Below are 17369 nucleotides of genomic sequence, written 5' to 3' on the forward strand. Positions count from 1 at the left end.
TAGATTATCTAATTAAAAAAAATAATCCATCCAGCGAAGAGAAAAGTCTAAGGAAGTAGCTCACTGTCACCACTCATTCAAGCAAGCTGAGCAGCATATCACCATCAAAATGCAACGTTCAGCTGTGGTCACCACTTAAAGAAAATTTCATCCAACAGCAGCTTTATCCTCTGGATACAATCAAGGGACCATAGCACATGCATATAGTTGTGATGCCAGCTCAACATACTGTAACTGGTAAGGACAGATCAACTTCTCATATAGCCTGAGGCAATATTTACACCTTCCAGCTGTAGCTGTCTAAGCTGGGTATCTATTTTGGAGAGTGTTTTCCAAGCATTTAAATTCCTCCATCAAAACCCATTTGTTCATTCCCCCAGACCCATATCCAGTGAGAAGGCTAATGTCACTCTGAAACTCAAGTTAACCCCAGTGCAAACTATATCCCTAAAGGTACTAGTATGTGCTGGAGCAAACCAGGGTATCAGTTTTAGATTTCCAGTTTTAGATTCTGTAAGAATGCTTCACCGTATCATCCTCTTGATTACACAACACAGCTGTCAGCCGAGTATCCCAGCTGCCAAGGAGTTCCTGCAAGAAAGAAGCCATCTCTCCACTAATAGGTCAATCATGAGCATTTATTAATAGAATTTTAGTGAGCTCTTATTTAGCTAAGAATCCTCCCCCACACCAACTTAAGAAAAGGAGTTGTTTTCCGAAGTTACTTTTTTACTCTCTTCAAACAATACTTACCTTTCTCTGCAGCTTCTACAGGGCTCCCCACATATAACCTTAAATATTCTGAGATGTCAGAAAGATGCTCACAGTAACAGAATAGAATCTTTAACACCTCACTGTAGCTTACCTAAACCTGATGATGAAGAAACACTTCCTGCAATTGAAGATGTTTCAATTTGGTCTGTCAACAGTCCTTCCATTAAAGGCAAAGATAATTCAGATGAGGGGACAGACGAATCATAGATTCCAGAATCACGAGGCATATCTTTAAGATTTGAAGCTTTAACAACATGTAACAACGGCTGAAGAACAGAGCTGCCACCACCTTGAACGTCCTGAGTTTCTATATCTTCTCCAAGGTTTAAGTGCTGAATTATACAGAGAGAGTCTGAATTCCCTGCTGAGATAGTATTTACATCTGTTTTCAGGTAAAAATCACCATCCATCACCTGTTTATTCACTAAGTCATTTAAAACCAAACCTGAATCAAATTTTTCCATGACAGGTTCTGGGTAATGTAAAGAAGGTGGAGGGAAAGGAATAAATTGTTTCTCAAACCAGTCTGGCTCCTGATCAATGAACTGATGCATATTGCAAATGGCAACATAAAGGGACCTCCCAGACTTGCTCCTGAAATAATTCCTCTTACTAATGTTAACAGGAAACACCTCTGAATCCTGTACACCAAGATCTTTGGAGTGTAAATGTGAATACAGCTGCGGGAGATTGTCCATGAGTTTGTATTTTGTACTTAGATCCAGAATACCAGGGATGTCTCCTTCACAGGAGTAATCAAAGTAGACTGCAATGAACTTGCAGAGGTCATTTGAATTCTGCTTTGCTTGACGAAGCTTCTCTGCAACAGTCAACACAGCAAAAAGAAAGAGTTCTCCTTTTCCTGCATCTTTGGTTACTCCTCTGTGTTTCCAGTTCTTTTTTTCAACAAAGTATTTCATCCCCTTGGAACACACAATGATGATAAACTGGGACTCGTTTATTTTTTTAATAAGCCACTCCTTCTGGCCTTCTTTACAAATTTTTAGATCTTCCCACAAATCTAGTGCCACCTGGAAAAGAAAAGCACATTCAAGTGGATATTCATTATTATATTATTAAATATATTCACTAGTAAAATTTAAACTAGTAATACTCAGTGAGTCAGACTGTATTTATCCAACAACTGAGAATTAATGATGAGTTTAACTATAGCTTGTCAGCGATGCAAATGCAAGCTGTTTTAAAAGAGAAATAACTAACAGTTAACGTCGCACTGACAGTGGACAAACTGGAACCAGTGATACAGTGTCAGTAGTTATTCACCAAAATAAGCAAGGCCTCATACTGATACTAAGCTTTGCTTGTGGACTGAATATTTCACAGGGATGTGGGTGAATTATTAAGGTAAAAAGGAAAAACTTTCCAGACTTTTAAACCCATTTTGTTTATTCATTACTTAAAGAAAAACATACCTAATTATAACTGTGAATTTATGGAATCACCAAGTAACAATGCAAATCCAAATAGTTGAATGTTAGTGGTGTAGTTCCTTAAAAGGATAGAACCACCATGGTTTTGGTACAGAGCATTATTTCTCAGGGAACAAAAAGAATGTAGAAAATACATCTGGACCAAGTAAACGACTATTTACTTATCTGATCAAATTAGATATCATCAATTTAACTGTGCATATTTGTGTCCTTAAAGTGGTGAATGTAATGGAAATCCATATTCAGTTATTATCTTTTGCATATTAATGAAATCTGATACCAGGAATTTTCATATCCAGATATAAACATAATTAGTGCCTACCACATTCAGTTCTTGCAGTTAGGATGGAAAACAGCAGCAGCCTATCTCTGATAAAAAAGCTATGAAATTTTTTAACATAAAGGTTGTGTTATTTTATACATTGTCTAAGTTTCTGAAGATTATACAGTGTCTTAAATGTCCACATACACCAAAATGACAGACACAGTGCAGTGGAGTAACAAGGGAAAAAAATTTTATGCAAAAAACTTTCATAATACACACATCAAAACCATTTATCAAGTCTTATCTTAAGCATTTTTCCAGAGAACACAGTATTTTTGCTCTGCTCTATCACCCATAACAGAGTGGGAAAACTTTGTCATATTGGCAAGAGAACAGGAAGACTCATGAAAAGCACAGAAAGCAAGCAATGATGCCTGAAGTGGCTACGCAGTTGGACCAGATGATCATTGTACAACCCTTCCAATTGAACTATTCCATTCCATGCATGGGGAAGAGAAGTCATTTTACGGCTGCTTGGGAGAGACTGTGACAATGGTAGTTAATCATGGCTTTTCTTTTGTGTCTCTTTTTGTTTCTGTTTTTCAAAACACTTTCTGATCTCCCATCTGTGAGAATGGACTTCTAGTATGATCGATTTATTATTTTAAATGGCTTTTAAATGCCAATGGTTTTGTCAACTACCTATGAAAAATATTTGTACAACTGATGCACTGAGCATTAATAATATGTGCAGAGCTTTAATAACACATATTAATTTTCTATGTAGAGGCTATCACTGTTTTGTCATATAAATCTTAAATGATGCCTGTTCTGTGGTACATAGTTAGGGCAGTTAGAGCTCACCTTAACACTATTCCAAAGAGCGACAGTGTAGCAGGGCTAAAGTGCATTTCTAAACCAGGGGTTTAAAGTAAGTCACTTAGAAAATACCTTACTTAGATCTTTTAAACATATGAATAAATGGTGAACACCCCCAAACGTGTGGGGCACTGATTATGCTACTGTGCATGGCCACGAGAGGTCAGACTTGCTGTGTAGTTGAAAAAACAGCTTCAGTTCACACATTTAAAATCAGGATTCAGTGCAGCAAAACCAGACTAGCAATTGTCTTGCCCTTTTACAGTTGAAAAGTGAAAGACTGGGCACAGACATATTGGTTATATTTGAGAAAGCAGCCTGTGATTCTAAGCCTAGTCATCCAAAGTAATGGTTTGAATGTGTGTGTCTCAGCTCTACATCAAAACCAAGGAAAAGACACACTGAATTTCAACATCAATGAACAGAAAGGAAGTTAAAATGTTTTTTTAAATCAATAAAAATTAATACATAATGCCAACATATAATCCTAATAACACATACTCTGCTCTATGAGTAGTTTTGATAAATTCAACTACCTTAAAATTACAATTTAAAATGTATTTTAGGAATACTGAGGTATATCAGGTAGCTATTAATATGCCTCTGTGGCTGCCAACCTCCTTATTAATTCCTTATTAGGAAATAAGCTAAACATGGCTGAATTAAAGTCCTGGAATTGATGTCGTACACATTTTCCACTGTTCTGCTTTTTTTTTTCTTTTTTAAATGTGAGTTATGACCTGTTCCTATTCTTAAGTAAAGACAATTTATATAGCAAGTATTCAGAAAAGTAACATAAGTTATCTCTGTGGAGAGACCAAAACCCCCCATTTTCAAGCAGAAATTATGCTGAGTTTTGGGGGTGCTGCTTCAGTTAAGGAAATTCTGTTTACAGAAGAAACGTGGAGTACCTCACAGCCACAAAAGTCCTGAAGAAAATAAGCAAAGCACTGGATGACGTTAATGTGTTTCTGGCAATCTTTACTGGAATAGCAGATGAACACTTTTGGCCGGGGATGAAGTCTTTCCACATGGAGACCTGCAGCATATGCTGAAGATTCTGAGCTCTCCTCATCTAGATGAGAATATATATTTTCTAAATTGGAAGAGAGAAAGAAAGTTCACACTATAAAGCTTGGGTTTCTTTTTTTAAAACTTCTGTAGGCTCATTACCAACACATGACTTCTGCCAAATGATTTTTTTTCTTTTCCAGCCTGAAAACAAAAACTTGCACATGCTCTATCTATCCACCTTGTGACTTGCCACATACGTGGAACACACTTGGAAAGTGAAATGTGCAGTTGTTACTGTACAACTCAGTAACTCAAGAAAGGTTTATCTTATAAATAGAATGCGGTTGTTTCACCTCTATCGAGCTTCAACAGTCTCTTCCTCTCTCTTCAAATATTATACACCTGAAAGATGTATCATCATCAAGAGTTTCCCAGATAACCATGTCTTGTGTTTTGGGGGGGTGTTTCGTTCGTTTAAAAAAACAGAACACAAGCCAGGTATGAATATTGAACTCTAGGAACACATATCCCTTCACAATATCATGTAGTATCTCTCTGGCATACATATATACACACCAGACATTAATTTGAATTATGATATGATTAATTTAAATCAAAATAGCTGTTAGTGATTTTTGCTTTGCATAGATGCTTTTACGCTGGAACATAAAAGTCTGGTCTTGTGCCAGACTAATTCCATCGAGCTGTACAGTTGATTAAGCTAATTTGGAATGAAGCATGAGTATTTCAAAATACAAATATCCATCTAGGGATTTAATTTAGAACAATTCATCAGGAATAACTATTCTGGAACGAGACTCTGTAGACAAATCCTTAGTGATTTGTCTGGTTTTTCTGTTGGAACTCTGCTAGCTGTGAGCAAAGGGATATCCATAGAAGACCAGAAGGTAAAAGGATTTAACCCAGATGGCATAGAGTGCTTGCAGTATGCCTCTGTGCCAAAATTCAGATGGATAACACAGATACGGGAGGTCTGGGGAACTGATCTCTTTTTCCATATCACAGAACTGCACGATCCCCTAGATTCTACACAAAAATGCCAATTGATTTTTAACATCTCAATGTAACAAGTGTAGCTCACCAGCTCCTGGACACAGAGGAGAGAGAAGTCAGCAAAGAGGGATGGAATCTTATTTAAACATCTGTAAGTATGTCTTAGAAAGAGTAAATTTAGGAAGACAGCTTGGGATGAAATGCAAAGGCAACTTCCAGGAAAGCGAGGAAATCCAGAGTAACAGACACAGGTAGTATTCCAGACTGCTGAGATCTGCACTGGTATCACACAGCTTTACTTTCCTTCTGGTTTAAAATAAATATGAATTAGGTATTTCTAAATGAAATAAGGTAATGTTTAAAATACATGCTCATGCAGTACCTTCACAAATAAAAAGAAACCCAAAACCAAAAGTTATTTCCCAACAGCTCTTTTGTACTGCCCTTCCTACAGCCAAGTCTTGATCTGTGATACAATACTTTCTATGGCAACCGTCATCAAGCACTAAGAATTTGCTACAAGTTTCAACACACAAAAATGCTTTGGGGAGGAAGGAGAAAGAAAGGGAAAAGAAAGCTCTGCAGATAAAGGTATTTCTGGAATAAATCTAACAGCTAAAGACTTTTTCGGTTGCAAAAGTGCACCTTTAAATGGAACTCTGTTAAATCAGGCACCTTACCTTGCTGTTTCTTGCGGCACATCACTGTGAAAAGCGTTGCAAATGCTGAAATGACAACTAAAGGGACTGTAATGGCAATAGCTCTTATCGGTCCAGCCCACGGAGAATGTACTTTGAGAAACAAAGCAGAATTAGACATATGCAAATAAGCTACAATTGTTTAATCAAATCTTCGCACTGGGAATGTAAAATTGCTGCAGTACACTATTATCTGGCAATTTTCAAATATACAGTAGAATCAAACATCATGTTGATGTTTTAAATAGGTTTTATGTTGACTGCCCTCATCGTCGCTGCACCGGGGTGACTAAGGTAAGTAACAAGTGCTGCATGCCAACCTGTACCTCCCCACCCCAACAGAAGTGGCTTTCCCACAAGGGCTTCCAATGATCCACTGATCTAAAACATAAATGTACAGAGAGACAGATGCATATGTGCAAGTGTGCATTAGATGAAAAGATCACAGCACAAGTGCCTCAATAGTCTTGATTATGGCAAACAGACAAAGGTCAAACCAAGATTTATTTCCAACATTATTAAAAGTGAATTTAAATGAATAAGGTAAGTACTGCATACTATCTAAAACCAAAAACCATACCTGGTTTGAGTGCATAGTGCATTGTTTTCCTTGTTGTATTAGTGTCATCAACCAGCTTTGAAAAATAAAAGTTGCATTTTATTTTGTGGAAAATTAATTTTATTTATTCTCTGCAATATGTAAACAACCATAACAACATGAAGAAATTTGCTGTTCAAAAAGTTAAGATTAAAGAGCACCAGAAACTACTAATTAGTGAAATAATTTATATTTGTTCATACATAGTTTAATGTTGTAACATTAACTTTCAGAGTTCAAAAGAGAAATATCTACCTTTTCAGTATAGTAAAAATAAGCAAACTACAAAATTCCATTGAAAAATATTTTAAAAATAAGTCCACGAATTATGCAGGCCCACAACTTTACTTGAAGGCACAGATGAAACGGTGAGACAAAGCTATTTAAAGGTAAAGAATAATCTGTCTATAAACCATTTTACTTGACTAAGGTAATTCAGTAGGGATGATGCCTGAAGTCCAATTTGCAGAAAGGTGACCCAAAATGCTTTAATTTCAGTTAATTCCTCCATTAACTTATTTGTTTACTGTTGTACAAATGACTACTTAAAAATATTACCTCAATTATATAATCCCCTGGAGATACATTCTGAAGAATACAACTTGTAGTATCTGTGTTTTGGTCCTGCATCAAAAAAAGAGAACACTTTGAAAGCCATTCACATACTTTGAAAACCTAATAAAAATAATCCATTTGTGTGTACTTGGAAAGACACGGTGCTCTCCTGTGTTAGGACACCTTAAACCACCAACACTAAGTTTCTCCATTCAAATATGCAAGGACTACAAACCTCTGCCTGCAGAACTAACAATGCATGATTAATTATATAAACAATTCTTTTCAAGTTTGGTCTAATGCATAAACTGTACATTATGCCCTGAAGCTCCCTAGTTTTCAGAGACTTGGGATGCTAACCGAAGTTAAGGAAAATAAGAGCAAAGTGCAGCTCCGGTAAGATGACTCTGGCACACAGCTGTGCAAAATCAGAGAGCTTAAATCCACACACATACTGAAATGAGAGCTACCTTGGGGTACCATCTCAGATGGGTAAAGTGCTGCCAACTGGTCTGAGGGTGAAATAAAACAGTAGGAAATAATATGTATAACAAACGTAACAGAATGACCATTTCAAGCACTAAGTAGTTTGCAAGAGAGAATAGTCTCTCTTCCCACTTGCTTATTCTATCCAAGTCCAGTGGGGCCCTCAGCCTGGTTTTGACTGATAAGTACTATCACAAAGCAATTACTTACATAAGCAATAAGAAATAAGTTTTTAATTTTTTTAAAATGATTGTATTTTACATTTGAAGTTCCTAAAGTTTCTATAAAACCTTGTAACAGCTAATGGCAATAGGCTCTGTGCTTTCAAGAGCTGCAGAACTCAGCACCGTACCTGTTTGCAGGCCTTCTGCTTAAACGGTCCTTCGTGCTTAAGTTTGTAGTGAAGAAAGTAATATCTAAACCCAAAGCTGTGAGGTGCGTGATCAAAGGACACCTGCATGTTGAAACCCTGCTGGGTAACATTCAGATTCCTTGGCTTCCAGTCTGTCAGAGGAGATATTCATGGATTAGAAAAAAGTGCCTCTTCAAGTACAGTCACTGTTTGTAAGATGAATACAAGCAAAGAGTTACATCGTACTCACAGGGCTTGCAGACGAGGTTTTCGGGCTGTAGCAATAATTCACACGCTACAAATACACACAAAAATTATTAACAGTATGTATCAAAATACTATGCTATTTAAATAGAAGGGGTGGGGGGAAGAAGGGAGTTCACCGTTTTGAAGACAATACCCTCAATTCTTTCCCAGTCTCTAATAAGCCTGGAGCAAAAATATTTTGCAAATCTAGCTTCTTTGTTATGATTTCAAGTCCCTTCTCATCTTTATATGAGAAACAGAGATTTAGTAATTTGAAAGTAACTTTCCTCTGGGAGGCAAAAGGGGTAGCACCAGGCACAGCACTGGAGGAAGTTGAAACCAGTCTTAAATACATTTACTCAGAGTAAATACATATGCCAAGCACTATTATGAAGACAAATGTTACTGCAGTCTGCATCAACAGATAGACTTGAAAATATTTTAAGGAGGTTTTCTAGGGCAAAAAAGCCTAAGTGAGACAAATATCAACATTTTCTGCCTAGGGTTTTTCATGTGATTGATGTCTAACATTTTACCATACACAACAGATTTATCTGTGGCACCCAATTTCTTTCTGCTTAACATGCAGATCTTTTTCCTTCAATGACTATCTTCACCCAGACTCATCATCTACTACGTTCCTTTGACAGGAAAACTAAAAAGCAGGGGAAGGGGGCAGTGCAGAGATGATATGTAACGCCGTATTGTATGCAATACTTACGTCTAGTTCGGAAGAAAAATGGGTGATAATTGCTTTCATTTTTAATAGAAGGAAAAGGAACTATCTTTACAAAGTAATCTGTTTCAAACTTCAGATTTATAAAGGGCTGGGATTCCATTCCCTACAAAGAGATTACAGTATATTTTAAAATCAATTATTATAACTGAAACCCACACTTTTGTAAATGTAAGCAGAAATTAAGACATTAAGAATCCTTTATCTACCCATCCATTATACATTGACACGAGGAATCCCAATACACAGTTGGATGTGGACTGCGCACCAGTACTCCAGTCTCTCCCAAGCAACAGTTTCCAGGTTCAGAAAAGCTTCTAGAGAAGGCAACTAGAAGTCTCCAGAGCAACATCTATCATTAGTTTATCAATAATACTTTTAGGAAGCAACCTGCATGCTGGTAAACAGCATACTGGGTATATATTTAGAGAGAGACATTCTTAGTTTTTCATGTAGCATATAAACACTTTCAAGACTACTCACACAATCAGGCAACAATGAAACTTCTCTTGAAACAAAGCACTTACTGTTCGTTTAAAACTGGGGCTGAGTTGCTTTGGATCTTTTAAAACCATCTGCTGGCATTGTCTTCCCTCTGATTTTAACTCCTCCAGAATTACTCGAAATCCTTTCAGGTACTCAATCCCTGCAACAGCAGGGAGTTTAAATAGGCAAGAAATACTTCAAAATGCTTACTTTACTATTTTATACAATTTGAATGTATTCATTCATCTTGAAAAAAATTTGTAACTGATGCCCGAACTACACCCTTTTCTTTCACGTTACCCTAACACAACAAACTCAGCATCGTGTTTTTATATTTTTCTCTAACATTCTCACCACAAAATTACTTCATCACATGACTCAACTGAGTCACACCAATGCAACTCTCACAGGACAATGTCAGAGCCTTTTTTACACTGCAATAATTTTGTGGCTCAGGTATCTGTCACTGCATAATTTTTCAAGACTCATTACCACAACTTCATCTAACTATAGCTTTTCATCAGCACTGCGTATGGCAGAATACATGTGTATCAGACAGAGCCATAGCCTCTGTAAGCAAAACGCTACAGAAACCAAAGAGCATAATTTTTTTTGAAAATCCCAAATGTGTGATTTTCCATGGACCTTCTCTTTTTCACTACTTTTCCTGAGTTTGTTTTCTTGGGGTTTTTACTGTTTTATAATCTTGTAGGAGATAAAAGAACCATGCATTTGCTGTTGTGTTCTAAATGCTCCAGGGAACAAAAGCACTGTTTGTGCTTACGTGAAGACCATGAAAGAAAATGTCCAGTCTCCATGTCACCCAAGATGTTCCAATAGCAGTTCTGTCCTCACACTTTCCAAAGGATTAACCTCTGATCATTACAGGAAAGAACACCAAGCTTTGTTTCCCATAGAGATTTGACTCATCCAGGCTGCAGCTGAAGTTCACCAAATGCTTTCAATTGCAGTTTTGCAGAATTAAGTGTAATTTTCATACACCCTTTTAAACCTCAGAAATTAACCTGGTTTTGTTATTTTAAAAAAATTATGAAAGTATGATTTAATACAAAAAAGTGAGACATATTTTCTTATCTTTCCAAATGTTTAATTTAATAAATGCAAATCTAGGCCATATCTCTTAATTTAGAATACAATCCTACTATAAAAAAGGGAACTTCCAGTTCTTACTAAGGCATAAGTAAAAAAGGATTTTAAGGCTTTTTAAGGTAGTATGAACCATGAAATACCAAGTTGAAACTCTGCTGTACATGAAACAAACTTTTGGTTTCATTTTGAAAGCTGTATTGTACTTAACTCATAATTATAAGCACCTTTGCAGTTAGAAATTCTTAATTAAATTAAGAAGGAAGCTTCATGTCTTCCATTTGCTAAAAACAGGTTTAAAAGGGTTTATATTAAGTTAGTCTATTGAGAACCTTAATTAGTGTGAAGAAAAATAAATGATGAGCAGATGTTAAATGAAAATGCACTGTACTCTCCAAATCCCACCTCAACCAAAAAAACGTTTTGAGCACAAACACCCAGTCCATTTTTTTTTCCTTGAAATTTGGCTGGTAGATGCCTCTCTCTCTCCTGAGGTCAGTTGTACTTGCAAACCAAACCGCAACACATTGCATTTTGTATTTTCAACAAATGGGTTGAAACTCTACATTTGGAAGATTTTTAAACTAGACTACAAAATTCAGGATGCCTCATGTACCATAGATGGAACATGAATGTCTGCAAGAGACCAAGTAAGGATCCCACACTGTCAATCCACGTATTAAATATTAGTGAAGCTAATTTTTTACTTTCAATATTTAAAAACCACGTAAATAGAAGTTCTAAAATTTTCTCCACATGCCCCACCTGATACTGAACCACAAGAAGTTCTTACCAAAGACATCAAGATTTAGTCCATTTCTCTCTCTACTTACCGATGGCATTTGCTGTCCAAAGTATTGTCACTGCAACCTGTTCATAACACGCATACTGACTGATGGTTATATTCTGCACATCTCCAATCACGTGTTTCCCCACTGAATTCAGGTAAGGTGTGCAGTCTAAAATGGAGAGAAAGAACCACTTCAAGAAAAACATTTTAGCTAATATTCTTGCACTATAACAGAGCAAGTAAATCATAACATGCCAACAGTACCTAATCATAAGATCTATTCAAGCAGTTTCCAACCTGACCCGCATCTTTCCATGTAAGTAAAGTATTAAGTTAATTTCCTAACATTTCTACAAGCTAAGAAAAAAGTCCTCATGCACTATTTATTCTATTAAAAATAAGTACTGCTGTAGCAAATCTAGATGCATCTTTTGTCTCAATGAAAACCACAAAACTTTACAAATCACTGAGCACAACCCCTTTTCACCAGTTGTGAAACCCCAGTTCACAGGGCTCCATTAGACATGTACCACAGGAGAATAAGGATGACACATGTTGGGACTCGTGTCAATTTTTCTTCAAAAGACTATTTATATACATCAGTTTTGTACACCTACAGTGCTTAGAGCAAGGCAATGTTGGTCAGTGACAGGGCACATATAAAAACAACGTACAAGGTGATGCTTTAGAACTGGTGCTCAAGAAGAGCTTTTTAATCACAATACTGCTTGATCCTGACCACAAAGAACCTACTGCCTAAATCCATCTCATCTCTGTCATCCATTTAGTAGCCACATCCCTGTGGACCTTCTCCCTGCCAATGGATCCAGTCAGAACTGGTTTTGCCTTGTTGTCCTCACAAAATACAGTGTATTCCCTGAAGTTACACCTCTGCAAACATGTGATTACAGAAAACCTCAGCTTTCATTAAGAAAATGAAATACAAGAAAAAGATACTTGACTTTGTTGCATTCAAAACAAGAAAAAAAATTACTCCAACGTTTATTACTTTTAAAGCCTTACAACGTTTAGGCTCATATTTTGTGGCAGAAAGAGAAGTAACAGCCAGAGAATTCAATAGTTCCAGGGCACAATATGCACAAAGACGTGTGTGCACAAACAAACATCCTGCTTCCCAAGCAGGGAAGCCAGTAAAATCCAAAGGGTGGACCAGCTGTCTTTATAACAGACAGATGATTAATTCTAAAAATCTGACACAATCTCTTTGCAATGTATTTGTTTCTCCAAACTCTGTATAGACAATCTAAAAAATCAAGTCCTATGATAAGCCAATGCAGGAAACGGGAATTTACTTCAGAGGTGTCATCTCAAAGGCCAGGAAAGAAAAATTACTCACTGAAGAGCAGCTTTGGAAAATGCCTTTTACTATGAATAACACTGGTAAGGGGTCTTTTATGTAACTGCCACACAAATAAGGCCAGACCAGTTTGTACAACATTGCCTTGTACAAAAGCTGGGTGGTTGGGTACTTACTCTGCTGTTTGTAGAATTCTGTTGCTACGAATTAACTCAATGACAGCGTGAACTTCCTCTTAGGAGGACAGAGTATCTCTTTCAATGGAAAATTTGAAGTAACCAGGGTTTTTTTGCTAAGTCTGGAACTAATTAATAGCAAGTCCAAGATTTTTTATCCCAGTTACTAAAATTTTATGGTCAAATGACAATTTGCCAAAATGGAATGTAGCACAAATGTCTGAAGTTTGACTGCAAGTCACTGATTTATTTTTAAAGAATGACAGACAGACTCTGGAAGAAAACAGGATGCAAAAAATGCACTTTTCAGGAAACCCACTTCTTTTACTTGAATACAAGCAAAATACTAATGCACGCACCTTTGTTTTTAACCTGAATGAATAGTCTAACCAACCAATTTAACAACATAAACCACAGTTGACTAAAGTTGCAACATAGCAAAACAAAAGCTTTTAAATTTCAGCCAGCAAACCAAATTGTCTTTTGTGCTGGCTTATAATATGGAAACACACACTTATCGTGACTATGAACACTTTAGCCTCACTATCAGGGAACAGTTTCCCTACTACTGCAGAACTCAAATAACTTCTTTGTTCAGGAAGCGTGCAGTGCCAGCAGAATTCTGAACACACACTTGTCACTGGTTAAACACAGTTTCTGGTGCCAGAATTAACGGAAAAAACATGACAGATACTGCACCGTAAACAGACTCCATTGTGTTAACTGGAAGTGGGGAACTCCGTTCTGACTGATACCATTTCTGTTTCTCTTTATAGAATCATGGAACCATTTAGGTTGGAAAAGACCTTTAAGATCAACAAGTCCAAGCATTCATCTAGCATTGCCAAATCCAGCACTAAACCATGTCCCTAAGTGCCACATCTACATTAAATACCTCCAGGGATGGTGGCTCAATCCCTTCCCTGGGCAGCCTGTTCCAATGACTGCCAGCCCTTTTGGTGAAGACATTTTTCCTAACACCCAATCTAAACCTCCCCTTGCACAACCTGAGGCCATTTCCTCTTATCCTGTCACTTGGAAGAGACAGACACCCACCTTGCTACAACCTCCTCTCACACAGCTGTAGAGGTCTCCCTGTTTGTATAGATTAAAAGGAAACCCTAAGTTTTTGTAGCAACCACTTACAGTTACATTGAGTTTATCTTGATGATGGCCACCAACTGGCCAAATAAGGATAAATTCCTAATGTGGATCACATTTTACTGACTAGACAACACAGATGACAAAACCCTTTTAAAAATTAAAACAGTAAGATACAGCCATTTAGCACACATTTCAAGAAGTCTGAAGTATTATTGCTGCAACCTGCTTGTTACTGTTAGTATGCTAGAGATTACTTTCCTCTTAATTTAGCTGCAAAACAGAACCCATCAGATACAGTTCTAAACCCATATGCCTTGGCTGAAAATACAGACTGCTTTTTCCACTATAACCTGGCCCTTTAACTAGCCCTGTAGCTAAAGAAAAGTTCCAACTACTTCAACTCAATGAAGAGATACTATTGATCTTCCATACTCATATGGAATATTTATCCTTTCAAAGACATATTCTTAATATATTCTCTACGTACAAATGCAACCTACACAAACTCTTCTGCCTTGAGGCACAGTTTACACCATTTCCCCCCACAGCTACACAGCAGAGGAGACACACACAAAGCCTGAATTAATCATTTCCTTTGACACTGTGTGTAGGGAACCTTTCAATGAGTCCATTCTTTCAAAGAGTAAAACAATTCTCTGTAATATTCCAGCCAAATCCTGGGCAGCTGATGTAGGCCAATCTGGAAGTGAAACTACTACTAGTTATTAGATCATTTTACTTTCAGTAAAACGTGGGAAGGAGAAGATCCATGACATCCAGATGAAACAAATCTAGATTTACAATTACAGCAATACCAAAGAGCTCATTACATTTTTAGACCCATTTAAGAGAAATGTTGCTACACACTGACAATTGTGGAGTCCTTGATTTTTGTGAACACAGAGCAAACTTTGAACTTACTGTCGTATTTAAAGGTGATATTGAGTAGTCCATTGTTCCTGGTGACTGATGACAGCCCCTGCAGAGAAACATGAAGAACATAATTTGAATAAAGCTAGCTGCTTGGAACTTACAAAGATTTTCATTTTATAAACAATTTGTTGGCAGATGATCAAATCAATGGGTTTTCTTTTTTTCCTTTGGTTTGGGCACACCATCTGAACACAAAGACAGAACAAACACCTACACACACTCACCTGTCCTCAACTTTACAAATGTAATAGTTATAGTAAAAACAAAGAGAAATTAAGGTCTGAATGAAATTGTGACAAGTAGCATGACCTGACCAGTAGATTTGAAGCTTGTTTTTGAAATAAAGTTATGTGGAGTTCTCAACTTCTGCTGTCTATGTTAATCATGCCCATACAAAACCCATGCCTTCAATCAAGGTCTAATGACAAACCAAACTAGGTTTGCAAGGGCAAACACAGTACACACGAAGGGAAGAACGTCAGTCTGAAAAAGCTGATTTCAAATCTACAGTTAAAAGTGTGTCAGGAGTTCAGAGAGAAGGAATGTCACTGTAGTCACGGCAGCGGAGGTCTCTTGGTAATGGTCATTTTCAGGAGAGAAATTAAAAGTAGGAGCAAAACAGTAGAAGAACTGATTAAAGAGCACATTACCTCCTAGACACTCCTCATCTCATTAGCTACCTCAGAAGAAGTGCCTGAAGGACCTTGTTACCTATTTATCAATTGGGAAGACGAAGCCACAAAATTTTCAGCACACTCAGAACTCATCTAGAATCAAGTTGTCCTTTTTTCACAAGTCTAATATTATTCACTGGCCACAAGAACTATCCCTAAACTCAAAGTTTATGTTAAACTGAGGTACAATGTGCCAGGACACAAAACCTGTGCCCGGTTTCATCAGCATGCTTGAATTGTGTATGGGAGAAACTTATTACAGAGAGAGAATCAACAACAAGGATTTAACAGTTAAAGGAGAAAAGCAGAAGCAGTGGATTTCCAACTGGATAATTCAGAGAATTACACCCATACCTTTTCCAGTAGGAGTGTATATTGTAGAAATCCATTCTGCTACATCAGACATTTCCTGCCATCAAATACTATTAAAGCTGCTACTGCCACCCTTGCTGAGCGTCACAGAAACTGAGGACCAACCAAAGAACTGTTCGGGGTATCTCCCAGGGAGGAATCCAGACACATACACAGGCTGAGTAGTCTGATGCCTCTTCTAAACTTATAAAAAAGAACTTTGGAGATGCAATATCTTACCCTTCAGAAATCACTGACATGACTTGCTACACAAAATGTGCCATACCCTTCACCCTTACTAGACACCAAATTGAAAACTGCAGCATTGATTTGGATGGAGTAATAGATGTACCATTATTTTAAAAAACTAACAAAACCAAACCCACCACCCCATATAATTGTACCTGGGTTTACTGACAGAATGAAAAGAGCAGAAGTTAATAGTGAAAAGAGGGCTTAATCTAATGGGGACTTACTGTCTGGAGTTTTGTGGGTGTCAACAACATATTATACAGCTACAGACTTACTGTCTAGACTTTTGTAGATCCCAGTAACATATTTTGCAACAATGGCATTGTGGAATGTGTGTACCAGCAGGACTGTCTCAGAGAACAAGAAAACTCAAGGCTGCTGAGGGGCCCCAAGACCAGTCCTATGGCACTGGTAAACAAGAGAAAGATAAGGGCTACAGTTCACAGCAAAAACACAGTGATGAATATGAGTAGATCAAGTAAACCACCACCAAGGTCCTTGAAGACCACCTGTAGTACACATGCTGGAAAGGCTGGAAACCTATGATAATGAATTCTCTGAAAAATAATGAATATGATGATTAATTCCTAGAAAGGTCATGAATATGTGTGTATAACCTGCATATACACTGTGCAACTAATAGAGCATTAAAGGACTCAGTAATAAGGTGCTGTCAGGGTCATGCATAAACATCTGCTGTGTGTCACAGTCAGACACAGGTATTTTGGAAAAAACCCCAAAGCATGAGTTACGTTACCTTTAAGAAAAAAAATAAGGAAAACACTAGCCAAAGGATGAAAGCAAATCAGATCTCGATAGTATTGTTAGGAGTGAAATTTGTAATCTCGCTTTCTTCTTCAGTGGCTTTTCATTTGTTTAACTTGGATTTACTTTGGCATTAAACAAGCTGTTACACAAAAAGGTTTCCTGAAACAGGAAGGCATCAATTTTTTTTTCAGCCTTAACTTTCTATTAATACCTACCTGTTCTCTTCTGACTCATTTTCTGTTTCTTAAACTACATGTCATGTAACTTACTACTACAGCAAAACAAATACATTACGTGTTGGATTAAAAAATTACAAGAAGTAAACTATTGACTTTTAATATT

At 37.1% G+C, this 17369-nt stretch overlaps 1 protein-coding gene across 1 annotated transcript in view; it reads right to left on the bottom strand.

Annotated features, from left to right (window-relative positions):
- IL17RD (interleukin 17 receptor D) overlaps positions 1-17369 on the bottom strand; it is a gene marked incomplete at both ends in the record, with an annotated part of 44027 nt that overhangs the window by 1460 nt on the left and 25198 nt on the right. Inside the window, 11 exons of the mRNA XM_084269532.1 lie at positions 866-1805; positions 4281-4465; positions 6078-6188; positions 6676-6730; positions 7252-7317; positions 8087-8238; positions 8337-8381; positions 9054-9174; positions 9596-9714; positions 11495-11620; positions 14971-15028. Coding sequence (XP_084125658.1) covers positions 866-1805; positions 4281-4465; positions 6078-6188; positions 6676-6730; positions 7252-7317; positions 8087-8238; positions 8337-8381; positions 9054-9174; positions 9596-9714; positions 11495-11620; positions 14971-15028 — 1978 coding nt within the window. The remainder of the gene's footprint in view (positions 1-865; positions 1806-4280; positions 4466-6077; positions 6189-6675; positions 6731-7251; positions 7318-8086; positions 8239-8336; positions 8382-9053; positions 9175-9595; positions 9715-11494; positions 11621-14970; positions 15029-17369) is intronic.

The sequence above is a fragment of the Gallinula chloropus genome, assembly GCF_964237585.1.
Source record: "Gallinula chloropus genome assembly, chromosome: 12".
NCBI classification, from domain to species: domain Eukaryota; kingdom Metazoa; phylum Chordata; class Aves; order Gruiformes; family Rallidae; genus Gallinula; species Gallinula chloropus.